Source organism: Echinops telfairi, unplaced genomic scaffold (genome assembly GCF_000313985.2).
Source record: "Echinops telfairi isolate 266 unplaced genomic scaffold, ASM31398v2 ScPeMD7_8;HRSCAF=38, whole genome shotgun sequence".
In the NCBI taxonomy this organism is placed as follows: Eukaryota; Metazoa; Chordata; class Mammalia; order Afrosoricida; family Tenrecidae; genus Echinops; species Echinops telfairi.
Genome location: NW_022103905.1, coordinates 464,125 through 483,954, shown reverse-complemented (window position 1 = coordinate 483,954; position 19,830 = coordinate 464,125). Strand labels below are relative to the sequence as shown.

Genomic DNA, 19,830 nt, shown 5'->3' with positions numbered 1-19,830 from the left:
TGTGAGTGTCATTAGGTTGTCCAGATTCGATTTTACCTGTTATTAAAATAGTTAAGTCATTTTAGATTTGAAAATATAACTGGTTATCTTAGAATGTCATTTGAAAAATGAGTGTTCATTCTAGGCAATGATTAGTGAGTAAAGGGAATGGACTGGTTAAGCCTGACCCCACCCCCCAAACACTAAATATATATAAGCAAAATTGGGATTTCTAGCAGCTTCAATTCTTGACTCCTTACCTGTGGGAAAAATCATTTCTCTGCACCAAGGGCCAAGTCCTACAGATTGGCTATGATTGACTTACACTAAAAGGAGAGATATTGATGTCTTCTGTTCATGACAACACATTTGAATGTTTTAAATTTTAGATTTTAATATCAGCTATTTCTGCCTTGAGAATTAATGGTGTGATGCTAATTGTCTTTCTCTTCTCTATCTTTGCAGGAGAAGAAGTATTTCAGTTTTGGAAAGATCCTCTTCGGCAACACCACTATCTTCCTGAAATGTGAGCTTTTGAATTTCACAAAGTTTTTTTATCAATCTTCTGGAATCATCTTTAAACTTTTAAATCACGTGTTTTCTACCTTGAGTGGATTACTGTCAACGTTTTTTTTTTTTAATTTTAAGAATTTAAGTTAAAAACAATTGTGAGATATATGTAACAAAACATTCCAATATTTTTATGTGACATTGACTACATTCACTGCATTGTTCAACTGTTCATTTTCAGATATTTTCATCACTCCCCTCCTACCCTGTCAAAACCAAAATCAGACTCACTAATTGGTTCCAATGCATAGAGACCTTATAAAATAAGCATAGAATTGCCCCCGCAGGGTTTCCAAAGCTGTAAGTCTTTCTAGAAGCAGATTACCACTTTCTCCCACAGAGTGGCTGGTGGGTTCAAAGCACCATCCTGTATGTTTGCAGCCAAGCGCCTTAGCTGTGTACCACCAGAGCTCCTTTACCAGTATCAAGTAACTGAAGCAAATTAAATTTGGCCTTTGTGCATTTGCCTATTCTGAATATTTTAATTTCAACCACACCCACTGCCCATTGAATCATTCCTAACAGCACTGCTTCTTAGGGTTTTCAAGACTCAGTCTTAACAGAAGCAGACAGCCTCCTCTTTCTCCCTTGCACCTCAGACCTCGCAGGGTTAACAGACCAGCACTTAGCCTACTGCACCACATATAATTGGGATCAGACAATATTTTTCTTTTTGTATCTGACGTAATTCAATCTGTGTACTGTTTTCAGGGTTCATCCTTGCCCCAGCATGTAACAGAACTTAAGAACTCTTTATGGGGAAATAATATTCCATTGTATATGTTGATGAACTTATGTACAACCTGTAGTTACTAACAAGCCCCTGGAAAACCTTAACCTTTTGAGGTACATGCAATGGTTCATAATAACAATTAGGTGCATTCTGTGATCACATCAAAATAGTGTTATTGCTTTATTATTTGCTTGGTAAAGTAGTAGGTCTGTGACCAAGAAGACCCTTATGAGATAGATTGACATAGTTGACTGCAACAGTGGGCTCAAACTTAGCAACCATGGCTAAGATTGCCGCGGTCCAGCCGCGGCGGGGTGAGGGGTCCCCTGTTCGGTGGGTAAGGCGTCGGCGCGCGCGAGAGAGAGAGAGAGAGAGAGAGAGAGAGAGAGAGAGAGAGGGATGAGCAGAGTCGGGAGTCAGTGATCATCTGCTGCTTTATTACAATTTTAAGGTTCCATTTAAACAATATTTTCTGACAATCATACAATCAAAGCGGAAAGAAAAAATTTTAATAATAAAAGGTGCAAAGCATAGAGTTTTCCAGGGCATTCTGTTTAAATCTTGGAACGTTCTTTCTGAGTGACTGGTTCAAGTTTTCAATCTTGACCAACGTACATTGTGATTAACCGTAAACATGAGTAGTTCTTGAAATAGGTCTGTTAATGGTGCCAAACAGTGTTCAAGTTCAAGGAAGTGGATAGGAGAAAATTGGCATGAACTTAAAATACAAAGTTCTAAGTTAGCTAAATATTCTTTCTATGCTTCATCAATCTTATGTTCTTTAAGCGTTCGTTCCATTTTTTTTTTACCTGCCTTTTCAATGGGGCTTTCACTGTTCTCTTGTTTCCATTATGCACTAGCTACACAATCCATTCTGTAATAACATTTTTGGTACACCTTATTTTGTCTTTAATAGATCTAATGCACCAAACTGGACCACCCCCTTTTATTCTTTTCCATAAGGATAAGGTTAAAAAATTTTACACGCTTCCCATTTACCTCAATAATATGTTCTCCATTGTCGTCATAAATGCCAGTGTAATTCAAAGGAGGGAGAGTAGTCTTAGGGGTTTTGGCACTCTTTCCCAGAAAGGTAGTCATAGGGAACTTCTCGGGAGTTACTGTAGTCAATTGGGGTTGTTCCAATTCTAACTTTTGCATTTTTCCATAAATATACCAAAATCCTCATTCCCTTGTATGGCTTTGATAATTAACTCAGTCATTCTATCATTTGCATCCCTTCTCTTAATGGGTACTCTGATTTCCCCTGAATTATTCATCGTGGTCTCGTTATTGCTCATAGTGGCAATAATGGTTTCATTTTTACATGGTCCGGGATAAAACATAAACATACTCCAGAATATCGTAGCGGCAACAACAAAACAATTTGTGAGCGGATTCTGGCAACCAGTTCCTACAGTCCGACTTCTTTGAAGTCGGGTCATCTGTCGCTGGACTTTGTCCTCAACGTCAGCCGGCAGGAGTGGTCCCATCATAAGATGGTGCAGGACTGGGCAGTGTTAAGTTTTGCTGTGCATAGAGTTGTTATGAATTGGAACCGCCTCATTGGTACCTAATAATAAGGGTTATGACGGTTGGCAGCCAAGTGCGTAGACCTGTGTGCCTTTGTAGCTCCTTCAACAACTGTGATGCTAATTATGTTTTAGTGTATCTAGAACTTTTTTTAAATGCATAAAAAGTCCTCTGTATTCTGTATTTTCACACAAATAAACATGCACATTGGTGCATTACAAGCCATGCAGCCCTTAGCATGGTAGCTTTCCTATATGCTCCATGCTCCCTGTGTGTGTGTTCATTATTCTTGCATGAGTGCGGGATATGCTAAAAAGCATGGTATTAAGACAAATGTTTACCTGATATTAGATAATGAACTGTACATTATACAACTTCAACTTAAAGACATACCTGGAAACAGAACTTGCTTTTAACCCAGGGACAATCTGTACTACATTCTATTTATTCATTCACCTGTTAATGGATTGTTTCAATTGGTTATTTTGAATAATTCTGCAAGGAACATTAGTATACAAATGGCTGTTTGCATTTCTGCTTTTCATTCACATATATGTATATATATATTCTCATACATATATATGTATATATAAAACTAGGCATTGAATTTCAGGGACATAAGGTAGTTCTGTGATTAACTTTTTGAGGTACTACTAAATTATTTCCATAGTGACTGTACCATTTTATAATCTCAGTGGCAGTGGATGAAGGTTTTAATTTCTTCACATCCTCTTCAACATTTAGTTTCCTTTTATCTGATAATATTTATCCAGCTGGCGTTAAATTTGTATCCCCTTGTGATTTTGATTTGCATTTCCCTAGTGACTGGCAGTGCAGTGGTTATGTGTTGGGCTGCTACCCAAAAAGTGTGCAGTTCGAAACCACTGGCCGTACTCCGGGAGAAAGACGGGGTTTTCTATTGGGGTTTTCTACTCCCTCAGAGAGTTACAGCCTTGGGAACCACAGGGACAGTTTACTCTGTCCTGTAGGGTCAGTATGAGTCACCAGGGACTCGTTGGCCAAGAGTTTGTTTGTTTTTTGAATGATTAATGATGTTCAATACTTTTTCATGTACTTTTTTAACTTTTGTCTTTCCTGCCTCCATTATATTTTGCCAATTTCCCTTTTATTGTGTATCCCACCTTTGCCTTCAGCCAGTTAGCACTTGACTAACCTCTAGCCCATGGCTTCTCTTTCCCCCTCCCCCAACTCCTGGTGATCATCAAAGAATATTTCTTTTAGTAGGAAAACCTTTTCTTGACTTTTTATAATAGTGACCTCATGCGGTTTTTGTCCAATTCTGATTGACTAATTGCACTCAACACAATGTCCTCCAGGTTCATCCATGTTAGGTGTTTTGCAGATTCGTCATTAGAGTTGCATAGTATTTCACTGTGTATGTATAATAAACATTTATTTATTCTTCCCCTGTTGGGCATATAGGTTATTTACACCTTTTTGCTATCATGAATAGAGCTGTGATGAACAGGGGTGTGCGTATCTCTATTTGTGTCACAGCTCTTACTTCTCTAGCAAGGAGAGGAATTGCTGCTGCGTCATACAGTATTTCTATTCCCAACGTTTGGAGCAAGCGCCATAATGCTTTCCACCGTGGTGGCTCCATTTTACAGTCCTGCCAGCAGAGTATGAGGAAACCCAACGGGATTCGTGTGTTGCTTTTGTACCCTGCAACCTTGCCGAGTGAACTTGTCAGCTCTAGTAGCTTTCTTTCTTTTTAAAAATCATTTTATTGGGGCTCTTACAGCTCTTATAACAATCCATACATCAATTGTATCAAGCATCTTTGTACATAGGTTGCCATCATCATTTTCTGAACATTTGCTTTCAATTTGAGAACTTGGTATCAGCTTCTCTCCGCCCCCCGCAGCTTTCTTATAGATTCTTTGAAATATGTAGGATATTCTATTTGTGAGTAAGAATTAAAAAAACAAACCCAAACTCACTGCTTTTAAGTCAATTCTGATTCAGCAACCCTGTGGGGCAGCCTCTGTGGGGTTCTGAGACTGTAACTTGTTAAGAGAATAGAAAGCGAAGTCTTTTTCCTGCGGAGCGGCTGGTAGTTTTAAATTGCTGACCTTAAACAGCTGCCCAATGGGTAACCACTATCCACCAGAGTTGCATATTCCTTCTTGGTTTAGATACCATTTATATCTTTGTCTTGCCTAATTGCTCTAAGACTTGATTAATACAATATTAAATAGCACTGGTGGGAGCAAGCATCCTTGTTTTCTTGATCTTAAGGGCCAGTCCCTCAATCTTTCCACTGAGTAGCACGATGATATTGTTAGGTGCCAAGAGTTGATTCTGATTCACAGTGACCTTGTGGGCCAGCGTAGAACTGCCTTCCCCAGCGGGTTTCCCTAGCTGTAATCCTTAGGGAGCAGATCACCAGGTCTTATCTCCCAGGTAGCTGCTGTATGGGTTCAGACTCAACGGTTTGAATGCTTAACCATTGTGCCACCAGGACTCCTTAGTGTGATGTTAGCTGAGGGTTGTTCATAAATGTCCTTTATCCTATTGAGGAATTTCCATTATCTTTTTTGTTGTTTTTTTTTATCATGAGAGAGTGTTGGCTTTTACTAAATTTTTTCTTGTCATCAATATAAATTTAGCTTCTGGAATTTAATAGCCTAGCACAATCTAGGAGCCCTGGGTGGCACAGTGGGCTAGGCATCGGGCAGTCAGCAGTTCAAAACCACCAGCTACTCTATGGGAGAAAGATGAAGGTTTCCACTCCCATCAAGAGTTACCGTCTCAGAAACCCACAGGGGCAATTTTAGTTTTCTTCTGTCCTACATGGTTGCTATGAGTTGGAATTGACTGGAGGGCAGCGAGGATTCACAATCTAGGTACATTTTCACACCTGTAATATACTTAAAGTCCTTTCAATGAATGGTCTTCATTGTTTCCCAAAGTGGTCCTTTCAGTGAATGTTCCCTGGGATACTTGTGTGGACTTTATTCTGGTGTTCACTACGTATGGTTAGACACTCAGTCACATCTCAGTTGAAATATGTTTAAATGTGCAAGTTGTTCTTAGTCGTAGAGATACATCAGTTTACTTTTGTCTGCTTGTCAGATGTTTGCTAAATACACAACCTATGTTTTTCAAGCCATTGGCTCAGAATGAATATATCCTGTTGGGCTTGTAGTTACAAAAAAAGAGAACTTTACACCAGGTGGATCTTTTGAAGAGGAAGCCCAGAGCTAGTATCAGGAAATAGGGATTATGTGGAACAAAGGCAGTCTGTCTAGTGGGAATATCAGTGTATTTGAATCTAAATTATCCCATTGTGTATTGAAGGAAAAGTTTCCTTTAGTTGAGAAACTGCCTTTATTTTAGAGAAGTGATCATGGGCTGTCTATCGATTGGGTATAAAAATCCAAATCATCCATACTTGCTTCTGTGCACACCTCTCCATAAAAGGGCAAAATTGGAAGTCATATTTGGATGATCTTATCCTTTTGATTCTCTAAGTAGTCATTAGATACCAACTATGTGCCCGGAGTGATTGAAAAGGTCCCGCCTCTCATTCAACTTAACAGTCTAGTGAGGTTGAAGGAGGCAGTTGGAATGGCTACAAAGACTATCCTAATACCAAACTCACTGCCATCAAGTCTAATCCAACTCATAGTTCCCTACAGAGCTGCCTTCTGGGGTTTCCAAGTCTTTAAGTCTCTGTGGGAGCAGATAAACTTGTCTTTCTTCCGTGTTGAAAGATGAGGGCTTCAAGTGACCTTGTGGTTCAGCGGTTCAGTGTGTAGCCATCAGGATGCTGTGAAAATGCAATCTGACTAATGACTTAAATTTGTTTTAAATCAAATCAACTGACATACTGGCCTTTATTGCCATAGTGGTTACATTTTGGGCTGCTACCTGCAAGGTCAGTAGTTTGAAACCACCAGCTGCTCCCCAGGAGAAAGATGGGGCTTTCTACTCCCATAAAGAGTTACAGACTTGGAAACTCACTGGGGCAGTTCTACTATCCTATAGGCATCGACTCCATAGCAGTGAGTTTGGTTTTTGGCTGATTGGGTATGGATAGCTTTTAGGTGTAGGTGTTTTTTTGAACTAGCCTGGTAGATAAGTAAACCTGCTTTTTGGTCTGTCTGTCTTAACAGTGTTTTGATGGGTATTGCTCCAAATGACACAAGTTGCATGCTTTAAAATGTAAACATTTCATTGTTTGGGGAGGATTTGAGGGTTAGTTGTTGGGTTGCTAACCACAAGGTCAGTGATTCAAACCAGCTGCTCCAAGGGAGAAAGATGCGGCTGTGTGCTCCCATCAGGATGTACAGCTTCGATCGCCCTATGGAGGAGGGGTGCAGGGAGTTGGAATCGACTTGATGGCAATGGATTTGGTTTAGCAGTTTTCATAACTTTATCTCTTAAATATACAAATAACGCGGTGTTAAGCCTGTATATGTTCGGGGTATACTCCTGTTTAGCTTTCTTTCCTATCCAAGCATGTATTCGTAGATCCCCCACTGTTGCAGTATTAGGCAGTTAACAGTATTTGCCTGTTGTCTGCCTTTACCTCTTGCAGACCTCTTAATGTCTCCTCGTAGGTAGAGCCATTTTCACTCTCTTAAAACTTGCATTCAGTGGTATAAATGGTATCTTTTGACAGAATTAGTAGTAATACTTTTGCAGCCAAGTTTGCTTGCAGAGCTCCTATTTAGGAGATATTTTCTTATGGGTTTTAAATGTACTGGCTCTGTAGATGTGCCTCTGATAGCTCATAGCAGATTGCAATATATATTTATCATGTCTATTGATTCTATTCAACTTGTGAGGTTTTTGTGTGTTTTAAGAGAGTCTTGTAAATATCTACTGGCTATTTACTAATTTTAGAAAACAATTTTAGTTAAGGTGGAAGCCTGTATTTAGGTATGCCTCTGGTTAAGGAGGCTCCTGCCTGCAGCCGCGGTGATCTTGCCACAGTTGGGTAAAGTAGGCAGTCTCCAGAGCGGTTTCCCTTTGGTAAGTGGAGGCTGAGGGAAAAGAGAATGTTCATTTCCCCAGATGATATTAAACAGTCCATGTCAGAATTCTGTTCCCAGGTGTTCAACTAATGCCTTTGTGCACTAGAATAGTGTGTTCTGAATTATTTAAAGGAGCTCCAGGAGGCTTGCATGATTTTCTGAGGTGCGTTGGGGCGTTCCTTAAAGTGGGCTTTGAAAAATCAAAATACTCTTTTGTCTTTACTGTTCCTATTCCTACCTCTCCCGACCGGGGCTGTTTTCTGTTCATTATTCTTCCTGTCCAATCTTGGTATCTTTGAAGGTCCCAGCCATGACTTTTGCCCCCAATAGAAGTATTCCCCCCCCCCAGTGTTGCCTTGTTACTCCTTGCCCCTCGAACCTTTTGAAAGGGCCGGTAATGATCTGTCTACCATGTTCCCCTCTGGGGTAGCCCAGTGCTGTACTGTGTTGCACTCCTAGGTGCTCTGCTCAATAAATCTCCAAATGTTGAAAGATGGACTTTAACCTAGGACTGCTTTATTACTTTCAGATTTTTTTCTAATAGAGACTCAGAAATTAAGGTTTTAAGGTGTCAAAAATAGATCGCTTAAGCTTAAGCATGGATTAACTGATAATTATTTTTATGAGCAATAAAACTACATCTGAAGAATATTCAGTTCTTTTAAAGTGTATTACTTTATTTCCTATGTTTGGGGAAGGAGTTGTGTTTTGAGTATCTCATTTGGGCCGGGAAATAAATGGGCCATAGGAAAACTGTTTAGGAAAAGTGCTTCGTGAATCATCTTTTTATACAAACATTTCTTCTTTTATAGTTGATGGAGAGCCTTGTGATCTGTCCTTGAACGTAACCTGGTATCTGAAAAGTGCTGACTGTTACAATGAAATCTTCACCTTTAAGGTAATGATCATAGAGTTATAGACTTTCCTAATCTCATAATTTTATAGGGAAAAAGGTGTCAAGTATAGCTGTGGGGGAGCAAAGCTAGAATTTGAATTCATTTCTCCTAATTTGCAGACTTCCTATATCAGCCGTTCTCAAATTTTTTTTATATAGAAACTTTAAAGAATGATTGCAGTCTCCAAGGAGTGTTTGTTTATGCGAGTTACTGAATTAGAAAATCAAACTGAGAAAATGTAGAAGGTTTAAAGGGCATACGTATCTAGATATTAAAATAATTTCGACTGCTTCACCAAGGATGAAGTTAAACCAATGATTTTTTTTTTTTAACTGCAAGTTTGTGACTGAAGAATGCAGTGACTGCAGCGACTGCAGCTTGCTGTCCTAGACTTGGTTCCTGATCCGAGGCAGCAGTTTTACCTACCTTTGCTTTTGCACCATCGGTGCAAGTGAAGAAACATCTTATTCCAAAATGGAATACTCAGGCCCTTTCTGTTCTGTTTTCCGTTCCCCCGTTTTTCTTTTTCTTTTTAAAAAATACAGATTCTGCTTTAATTACTGAGATTTCTTTCCAGAAAGAATGTGATCCGTAAGTTTTTGCTTAGGGGCCATTGAGCTAGTTTTCCCCTTTTTTTCAGTTGGTGAATAGCTCAGCCATCAGTTTGTCAGACAGTGGTGGCTTGCTGCATGTTTCTGTGAGGCTGGAAGCTGTGGCACCAGCTGTGGCACCAGTAGTGCCAACCAGGAGAACAGGTTTCAGAGGAGCCTCCAGACCAGGGGTCCTCAAACTTTTTAAACAGGGGGCCAGTTCACTGTCCCTCAGACCCGTTGGAGGGCCGAACTATAGTTTAAAAAAAACTATGAACAAATTCCCAAGCGCAATGCACATATCTTATTTTGAAGTAAAAAAGCAAACAGGACAAAAACACCTGCGGGCTGGATAATTGTCCTCGGTGGGCCGCAGTTTGTGGACCCCTGCTCCAGACTATGACAGACTAGAAAGAAAGGCCGACTTGTGATCTACTTGTGAAAACACTGGCCTTACAGTAAAACCATTCTGAGAACAGCAGAATCTGATAGATGCCAGGAGGTAAAGTCCTTAGCTTGAAAGGCATTCGAAATACTGGGTCAGAGCTACCTCTTCAAAATTGAGCTGACCATAGTTACATGGAGGGAGGAAAGCTCCAGGACTTTCATTTGCTGATGTGGCATCAATCAAAATGAAGAGAGGCAGCTGCAAACATTCTTAATTAATTAGAACATGAAATGTACTAAGTCCAACTTGTGGAAAATTGGGAGTTTTCAAAAATGAAATGAAACACTTGTTCACTATCCTTGCATTAGTGTGTTGAAATGGACTGGTGTTAGCCGTTTCGTCTCAGACAATCATGGTGTACTATGCCAGGAATGACAAATTGAAGAGGAAGGGCATCATATATGTTGTTAAAAAGCATATTTCAAGGTCTACCCTGGAATACAATGTTGTCACTGATAGGATAATATTTATGCAACTACACGGAAGACCAGTTGAGATATCTGTACCGACACATTTGGAACCAGTTACCTGACCATCGACCAGAAGTGATCCATACACATGCCTATTCCAAAGAAAGGTGATCTATCTCATGCAGATATTGTTAAACAATCTCATTAATAACATATGCAAGTACAGTTATGGTGAAGGTAATATAAAAATGGTTGCTGCAGCACATTGACAGAATTTCCAGAAGTTCAAGCAGAATTCAGAAGAGGATGTGGAACAAGGGATATCATGGCTGATACATCAGTTGGACCTTGGCTGAAAGCAGAGAATACCAGAAAGGTGTTTACCTGTGTTTTATTGACAATACAAAGACATTTGATTGTTTGGATCATAACAAATGATGGATAACATTGTGAAGAATGGATATTTCAGAACACAGTTAGGCTCATGTGTGACCTGTACATAGACCAAAAGACAGTCACTTGAATAGAATAAGGGGATCGGATGCTGAATTCTTTAAATCAGGAAAGGTGTGCATCATGGTTGTCTTCCTTTCACCATTCTTATTCATCCTGTGTACGGAACCAAAGATCTAAGAAGGTATACTCTGAAAAAGAATGTGGCATCCAGATTGGAGGAGGACTCTTAACAGCTGGAGATGAGCAGATGGTACAGCTTCACTTGCTGAGAGCAAAGAGGCTTTGAAGCACTTACTGATAAAGATACCTTCAGTATGGATTATGTTTTGCCACAAAATAAAAATCCTTACAACTGACCCAATAAGCAGCATTATGAAAAAAGGAGAAAAGAGGAAATTTGTCAAAAAGCTTTCATTTTATTTGGATCTACAATCAATGCCTATGGAAATAGCAGTCAAGGAATCAAAGGATGTATTTCACTGGGTAAATGTACAAAAGAGCTCTTTTAAAGTGTTATAAAAACAGATGTTATTTTGAGGCTTAAGACAAGCCTGCCCCAAGCCATAGTATTTCCACTTGTCTCATATGCAGTTTGAGTTGCTTTTGACTCCCGGTGGGCCCTGTGTGTGCAGAGTCCACTGCTCTGTAGGGTTTTCAAGGCCTTTCAGAAGCAGTTCTCCAGGCCTGACTTGGCAGGGTTGAACCGCCTCTGGGTTTGAACTGCCTACCTTTTGGCCAGTCGTCCAGAATATAACAGTGTGCGCCACTCAGGGTAATTTATTTGTTGTCTGTGACTTTTTTTTCTCATGTGAATGGTAAATACTTTTATTTTTCAGTCAGAAGATACAGACAGATATTTGGAAACGCTTAAGGAAAAAAGTGGCTTGTCTGGGAAATATCAAACATCATCAAAAGTGTTCCAGAACTGCAGTGAACTCTTTAAACCACAGGTATTATTTGGACGAGTTTAGAGGGAAGCAGGGGAGTAAAAAACATAATGCTTATATTTTTTGCTATCCACCCCCCGACCCCCTACCCCCCAATTCCCATTAGCAGAAATTAGAAGCATGTTCTGATAGGTGTATACTCACCCACTTAGGGATTGATTAATCTTATAGGGAAAAAGGACATGGTTTCTTTTCTGTATAAAGAACTTAGTCTGCTGATAACTCGTAAGAAAGGTAATTAGTATAGCTCTTTCATAGACCTAGAATATGCAAGGAACAGTCAACCCATTATATTCTATTAGGACTCTTAAGTTTGAATCTTGCGCCTTCTTTCAGAGCTTAATAGCTTTAAGCCTTAAGAAGAAACGCTATGCCAAACATATCCCAAGATATGTCTCATATCTAGGGTTTTTTCTTTTTTCTTACCGAAAGAGTTACAGTCTGGGACACCCACAGAGGTAGTTCTCTTCTATCTTAAAGGGTCTCCAAAAGTCAGAATTGACTCAATGGTAGTGAGTTTGCTCTTTTGTTGTTGTTTTAAATACCTATACTGTCTACAAGGAAGCCTTGTGTTGTAGTGCTTATTTGTAGGGCTGCAATCCACATGGTTGGCAGTTCGAAACCACTAGCACAAACTTTTAGAAGCCCCTTGTATATTTAGCAAAACTCTTGCCATTTTGAATATTTTTCACATACATACTTCTGTGACATTAACTTAAATTTTGCATTTGTTTTATAGAGCTTTTCTGGAGATTTTGTACATCGACTACCTCTTTTAGGAGAAAAACAGGAGGTAATTGTTTTCTTTTTTACATGTTTATGAGAGTAAAGTAAAATCCTGCATTAATTTTCTTTTTTATTTTTTTAAACATGTTAAGGCTAAGGAGAATGGAACAAATCTTACCTCTACTGGAGATAAAACTGTAAGTACATTTGAGAATTTAGAACATTGAGAAAATCATTCACAAATACACAAACAAAATTCAAAAGAAATCTCAAAATGGAAGCTGTACATCTGAGTGTTAATAATTGCTGTGAATAATGATGTTAGCAATACTTATTTTCTTCATTGTATTTCTGTATTTTCCATATTTTCTACAATAAGTTTGTATTGCTTTTAAACCCCTCCCCGCTGCTCCCCCAATAACTTTCTTGTGGAATCTTTGATTTTATATCTTTGGATTCCCTGCAGTTTTAATGTCTAGTAGTATTAGTGGATTGTTGTGAGTATACAGAATACATGCCTGTTAACCAAAATGGAATCATGGACACACTGTATGTTGTTCTTTTTACTTGATGATGTATTTTTTTCCAAATTGGCACATAGAGCACTAGTCACTTTTTTGTTGATATGTAACTTCACTTTACCATGATTTTTATCATATCCCAATTGATAGACATTTGCATGGTTTCTAGTTTTTCACTATGATGAGTAATGTCATATTCATGTCTAGCTACATGTGCATATTTATGGTGTTTTCTTTGGGCTAAATTCCTAGAAGTGGAATTCCTAGGTCCAACTGTGAACAATTTTAGCAATTTTTTTACCTGTAGTTTTGTCAAATTGCTGTGCAGAAACATTATTGCAGTTTATGGCCCTTGCAAAGTAGGAGTGACCTTCCCTTTTTCCTCACCAGCAAAAGCTGATCTTGTATAAAGCAGATCAAGATTAAATTTTGTATAGAAACGTGAGACCATGTCAGCGGGAATTCTGGCCATTAAGAAAAGGGAATAAAATTTAAGAATTGGTGTTTATAATTCATCGACAGTCTTAGTTTTGTCAAGACATCTGTAAAATATAACGTAGGATCGTAGCATGATTTAGTTAAACAAAATTCCACTTAGTGATTTTTGTTGAATTTTTCCTCTTAATAAAAAGTAAAAAAAAATTTTTTACATGAAATATGATGTCCTTTCAGAAATTTATCATTATTCTATTGTCTACATTTAAAGATCTTTTTTGTTGTGTGCAATGGATGAAAGTGAAAAACTACCATGTTTCTGGGCAGATTTCTAGAACACAATTTTCATATTATTAACCTGTGTTCTAAATTCTTAAGACTTGAAAGATGTCTTTTTCCACTCTAGATGATGCATGAACCTTTGAAAACATGGCAAGATGCACCATATATTTTTATTGTACATGTTGGTATTTCATCTTCAAAGGACTCCTTGAAGGAGAATTCTCTAGGGAATCTTTTTACCAGTAAGTTCAGTTTGCTTGTTCTTTTAAAACATTTGTGCTAAATTTTCTGCTGTACCATTTCTAATGAGTAGTGTAAAATTGCTTTAACAAAGAGAATGATTTATTCTGAGTGTGTGTTATAAAGTGGAAAAAGTGAGAGAAATTAAGGTGATTTTCTGCATCCAAATATGTACCAGGCATAGTTATAGGCACTTGACATGTATCGTTGTCACTGCTCCTAATTCTGCTATTGGCAGAGAGGGAAGGAAGGATAACAAAGGAGGAACTTTTAAAGAACGCACTCTTTACAGACCCTGAGAATCCACTCTCCCAGGACTGCATAATGAACTAAGGCAGAGTAGCATAAAGGGGCAAAGCTAGGTCATGTGACGTGACATAACTGTGATGCAATGACTTACCTGTGTGCATGGCCTTCTGACAGCACAAGGGAATTGGATGGGACTATGCAATGAAAATGTTACGAATAATAATTTAATAATCACATACACTGCCATTGAGTCGATTCTGACTCATAACAACACTGTGGACAGAATCCTTTGGACCCTCCTAGGAGCAGAAAGTTTCGGTCTTTCTCCTTCAGAACAACTGGTGGGCTCAGCCTGCTGACCTTGGGGTTAGCAGCCCCACTCTTAACCCACTACGCACCAGGGCTCTTAATACTGACATTGCACATGTCTAAAAATATTTATCTGATATGAAAAGATTCATGTATCAGGTGAGTTCTATTTTTTTCTCATCTGCTGCATTAGGCAGTGCTACTCTAAATGAAATCAAGTTATTGGACATATTAATAGGACGGAGAGCTCACTATATATTGTGCAAAATATTTACATGTCTGTAAGAATTGAATAGTTGTACAAAATATTTATATGTCTCTAAGAATTGAATAGTTCTTCAAGGAAATAAAAATTATATAAATAGGTTTTACTTTTCATTTACTATCACTGACTTTGTTTTAAGAAATTGATATTATTTAAAAGGATGTTCCATTATGGGACACACACACACACACACAATCCTAGGTGATCACTACATAGAGCCCAATGCCTTACAGCCCTGGATAAAGGAGTGAAGTCTTACACTTTCTAAAGCAGCAGTTCTCAACCTGTGGGTCATGACCCCTTTGGGGGTCGAACGACCCTTTCACAGGGGTCGCCCGATTCATAACAGTAGCAAAATTACAGTTACGAAGTCGCAACGAAAATAATTTTATGGTTGGGGGTCACCACAATACAAAGAACTGTATGAAAGGGTCGCGACATTAGGAAGGTTGAGAACCACTGCTCTAAAGGATATTAGTGGTAGGAGGAAAGTACATAAGAAGTGTGTTTGGAGTTTAGAAGAGATAGAAAGTAGTTGGGAAGCTGAAAGAAGGCATGGGGGAGGTCATAGCATTTAATTGAGGCTTTAAAGGATAGGTGAATGGGGCAGAAGGACTTTGCCACTTCAGATACTGCTGATACTGCCTGGAGCAAACGCATGGAGGCCTATGTAGAACACTCCTGTGGGAATACTTAGTGAACTTGAAGATGCTGTGGGATTATATTGTAAGAATTAACCAGAATATAGGTGGTTAAACGTAAATGATCCAGTAAAATATTCGTTGTGTATTTGCGCAAAAGACAGTGTTCTCCATTACTTCCTTCCTGAAATTCATTTTGAGGGTTGTGTTTTGCAGTGACTGTTGAAGTCAGAGGTCCTTATGAATACCTCACGCTTGAAGAGTACCCCCTGATGATTGTAAGTGAGCCTGGATTGCCTCACCTCAACATTAAATTGGTTTCACTTGGAAAATTGCACGAAGGTTATGGGAATATTCTTTTTTAAAGAAGTGTTCCTGAACGGTCAATACTGCTTCTATTTCTGGACCTCGTACTAGAATGTGAACTTTGGGAGCACTCACTGAACTCCTCTGAGCCTCATTTTCTCATCTGTAAGATGAAGGGGTTGATGGCGCGGGATGTCTGCATTGGAAGGCCCCTCAGAGGCCATTGCTAGGATCTAAAGGGCACTCCTTACTACAGTTCTGGTGTAGTTCCCAGTCCCTCGTAAAGTTAACTAAAGTTTCACTGTCTTCATAGTCATATGTATGAGAATATCCCTAATATCTGTTTCCTGATTTCCTTTGCTTGTAAATGTTTTTGTTTTCCTCCTTATTCTTTTCTCGCTTTCCCATTTTGTCATGTTTAATTCTCTCCAAATGTTTCCTCCTCCTGCCAGGTCTTCTCTTCTTAAACAATTTTAAGTTAAAAAATCTTTTTTAATACAGGAGGGCAGTCACTTGATAAGTCCTTACGTCTTGTCCTTCTGTCAAGAGCAGGCAGTTGTTTTTGTTAGTATTAAAATCCAAAGAAATAAAAAATTACTTTTAAATAGAAAGGTTTTATTTGTTGGTTTGTTTACCTAGTGGTTTGTTAAGATAGATTTATACAAAGTCTATGTAATTGGCTCTTGTCCCTGATTTTCCTTCTTTTCTCTCTCCCACATGGGTGACAGTTTTTTATGGTGATGTGTATTGTGTATGTCCTGTTTGGTGTTCTCTGGCTGGCATGGTCTGCATGCTATTGGCGAGATCTCCTGAGAATTCAGTTTTGGATTGGTGCTGTCATCTTCCTGGGAATGCTTGAGAAAGCCGTCTTCTATGCAGAATTTCAGAACATCCGATATAAAGGAGAATCTGGTACGTAATCAAAGAGTTTGCCATTGAGTGAGTGAGTGAAAATTTGAGTATGAAATTTTTTTTTTATTTCAGTAGTGTTTAGATCTAATTTTGACTTATTTTTATCTTTGAATTCAATGATACTAGGCACAGTGTTACCGAAATGCACTAGTCATGTATTTTAAATAGTAGTGGTCATTGTAGGAAATATTTTTTACCATCCTCAAATCTTAGTTACCACAGATTTGTAAGATGTCATTATTACTATGTACATCTAAGAAAGAAAATGAGCACTGCTTATTTAATTTTAATAGAGTCCTGATAGCACATTGGCAAGTGTGTAGCTGCTAACTGAAAGATCAGGGTTTCGAACCTACCAGCTGCTCCCTGGGAGAAAGCTGTGGGAGCCTGTTTCTATGGAACGACAGCCTTGGAAAGTCCATGGGGGCAGTTTTATTCTGTACTGTAGGGTTTTTATGAGTCAGAATCAACCTAAGGGCACCTGGCTTATTTATTTATTTGTAAGATGCCATGGATTGGAAGAGACACACTGATTGCAATGATGTTAAAATGTAGAGGGGAAAAATGTCGGGGAAAGGTGCATCTAAGAATTAATGAAAGACAGAAAGTCAAGAAACTAGAAGGGAAAATAATTAAATAAATAATAATAAAAAAGAAACTAGAAGGGTGCTGATGGTTTAAAGATAACCTGCCAATGATAGAAATTGTTTTGTCCTAAAGTCTTGGTATCATCAAGTTCTTTCTCTTTTACCATTTGATTATTGTAACTTATTATTATAAGATTCTAATTCTATTTTCTTGATTTTTGGAAGGCCTTTAAAATAATAGAGTTAAAAATTACACGTGTCCTTGAGTACGTTGCTGTGCTTTTCTTTAACTGGATTTCAAAAATTGCTTTAGATGCTATTAGTTGTCCATTAAGGGTGAGGTATTCTGCTAAGGCTTTAGTGAGGAGGGAGAGAAATGGATCATGCACACTCAGATTGCTGTGCCCCCGGAACATGATCACAAATGGAATCAATTTGTGTGATTTTTACTCTTTTTTAAAATAGGACTAAAACCAGTGCTTATTCTGAAGATTGTTAAGGTAGCTACATTCTGATGCTAGAATTGTGCCTTGCTAAGCGAAGATTGCAGTGTGTCCCTCTTGTCTTTTTTTCCTGATAGTTCAAGGAGCCCTGATCCTTGCAGAGTTACTTTCCGCAGTGAAGCGCTCCCTGGCTCGAACCCTGGTCATCATAGTCAGTCTGGGCTATGGCATCGTCAAGTAAGTATCAACTTCCTCTATGGAAGAGCAGAGGACATTTCTCGTTACATTGAAACAGTATTGCACAGTCCCAATGTAGTAGTTCTAGAAGAGTTGATATAAGAAATCTGAAATAGGATATCTGAAATTTCATAGATTTTAGAAGGTGGGGGATAATGTTTCATTTTGTTTAGAACTCCAGGATCACCTGCATGAAAACATAATAATATAATGAGTGACAAAGTTTTAGAGTAAGTTTACAGTAATTTTACTCTTCTAAAATATCTTACAAATCAGATTAAAAAAAAGAGTATTCCTGCTGAAACAATTAAAAAATAATTTCATTTTTATTCAACTTCTTAAAATTAAATCCCTTCTAAATACCAAGCAATGCTTTGGGCCCTAGGCATATAGTAAATAAGCAAATGATTTGATGCTTACATTTATTGAGTTTGTAAATAAAATACCTAATATGTCAGTAATAAGTGCTGTGGAACAAATGAAACACATAACAAGAAGTGTGCTAGAAAGTGCAACTTGACATTTTATGGATGGAGAAGACAAAGTAAGTGTTGAAGTATCTAATGTGTCAGTGCTAAGTGTTGTGGAGCAAATAAAACACAGTAAAGGATGGGATGTGCAGGAGGCGGAGCTCAACATTTGACAAAGGATGGCCAGAAAAGGCTTCAGTTGGTGACATTTATTGCCAGGATCTCAAGGAAATAAGGGAGCAATATGTCAGGGCTTCAAAAAAATTTCTGGAAAAATTCTATTATCTTTTCATCCCATTTGTTCCGTGGACTTTGGAAAGCCTGCAGCTGTACACTCTGGGGAAAGATGCTGAAACACGAGTAGATTTAGTGTATGTATTTGAAAGTAGAGTGAATGGAATTTGTAGATGTGAAAGAAATCTTAGATGATGCCAGAGATGATATGATGCCAGCGGTTTTGCTCTGAGCAAGTAGCATGATTGAATTGACATTTACTGAGTTCTGGAAGACTTTAAGTGAAATAGGTTTGGAGTTGAGGGTGAAATTAGGAGTTCAGTTAGATACCTAAGATGTCCCTGTTCTAGGAATTGAAAGGGGAATGTTGCAGTGGAGGTACACATTTGGGAATTACCAGGATATAGATGGTATTAAAAGCCATGTTGTTGAATATGGTCATGAAGGGGGTATATGTAGATAGAGAAGAACAGAGACTGAACCCTTGACCGTTTCTGTTACTTAGAGGTCAGTGAGATGAACTAGAATGAGAGTAAAGGTGATTCAGGAGTGACCAAGGACGTGGGTGGAAAACCTGACAAGTGTGTTTAAAGCTGAGACTGATTATGCCGTATGCTCCTGAGAGGTCAAGGATGATGAGGACTGAGAATTGACCGTGGCATTTGAAAGTTGCTGTACAACATGTACATGTACAAGAGAACCACACATTGCTTGATCCTGTGCCATCATCACAGCATTGCTATGTTTGAGCCCATTGTTACTGTCTGTGTCAGTCCCTCTCATTGAGGATCATCTCTTCTTCACTGACCCTGTGCTTTACCAAGCATGATGGCCTCCAAGAGCTGGTCTCTTCTCACCCATCTCGAGTATGTGAAATGAAGTCTTACCACCTTTACGTAGAAAAGTAAGGCTGTATTTCTTCAAAGACAGGTTGGACGATTGCATTGGGTTCAACAGGGAATGAAAAGAAAGAAATTGGAGATAGCTAGATATAGACAGAGAAATTTTGCTATGGATGGCATTAGAGAACTGAAGTGTGTTTGTGTGCATTCATTCTTTTGAAGTTATTCTTTCATTTAACATCTCTCCAAATGCCTGATGTAGGCCAGTGTGTTAGACTGGGTTGTCTAGAGAAATAAAACCATTGACAGTCATATATGTATGTGAAAGTTTATATCAAAGAGTCATTTTATTTCAAGAAAGCATCTCAGCCCAGTCCAATTCAAGTGCATGGGTTTGATGTCAGCTGGAGCTCTCTTCTGACTCATGTAGTTGCAGGGGGATGACCAGAAAGGTGAAGCAGACTCAAGGAGATCACAGGCTGGTTGGGTGCAGAGTTGCATGGCTCCAAGGTCAGTGGGAATGCGGCAGGGCAGTGACAGCTTTCCAGGTCAGTGGCCCACAT

The 19,830-nt window shown here is 38.7% G+C and overlaps 1 protein-coding gene across 2 annotated transcripts in view; it reads left to right on the top strand.

Annotated features, from left to right (window-relative positions):
• TMEM87A (transmembrane protein 87A) overlaps positions 1–19,830 on the top strand; it is a 47,501-nt gene that overhangs the window by 951 nt on the left and 26,720 nt on the right. For both annotated transcript variants that reach the window (XM_045286500.1, XM_004709371.2), the window contains exons 2-10: positions 445–505; positions 8,634–8,719; positions 11,458–11,571; positions 12,308–12,361; positions 12,447–12,491; positions 13,657–13,774; positions 15,453–15,514; positions 16,271–16,454; positions 17,622–17,721. In XM_045286500.1, the coding sequence (XP_045142435.1) occupies positions 445–505; positions 8,634–8,719; positions 11,458–11,571; positions 12,308–12,361; positions 12,447–12,491; positions 13,657–13,774; positions 15,453–15,514; positions 16,271–16,454; positions 17,622–17,721 (824 nt within the window). The remainder of the gene's footprint in view (positions 1–444; positions 506–8,633; positions 8,720–11,457; positions 11,572–12,307; positions 12,362–12,446; positions 12,492–13,656; positions 13,775–15,452; positions 15,515–16,270; positions 16,455–17,621; positions 17,722–19,830) is intronic.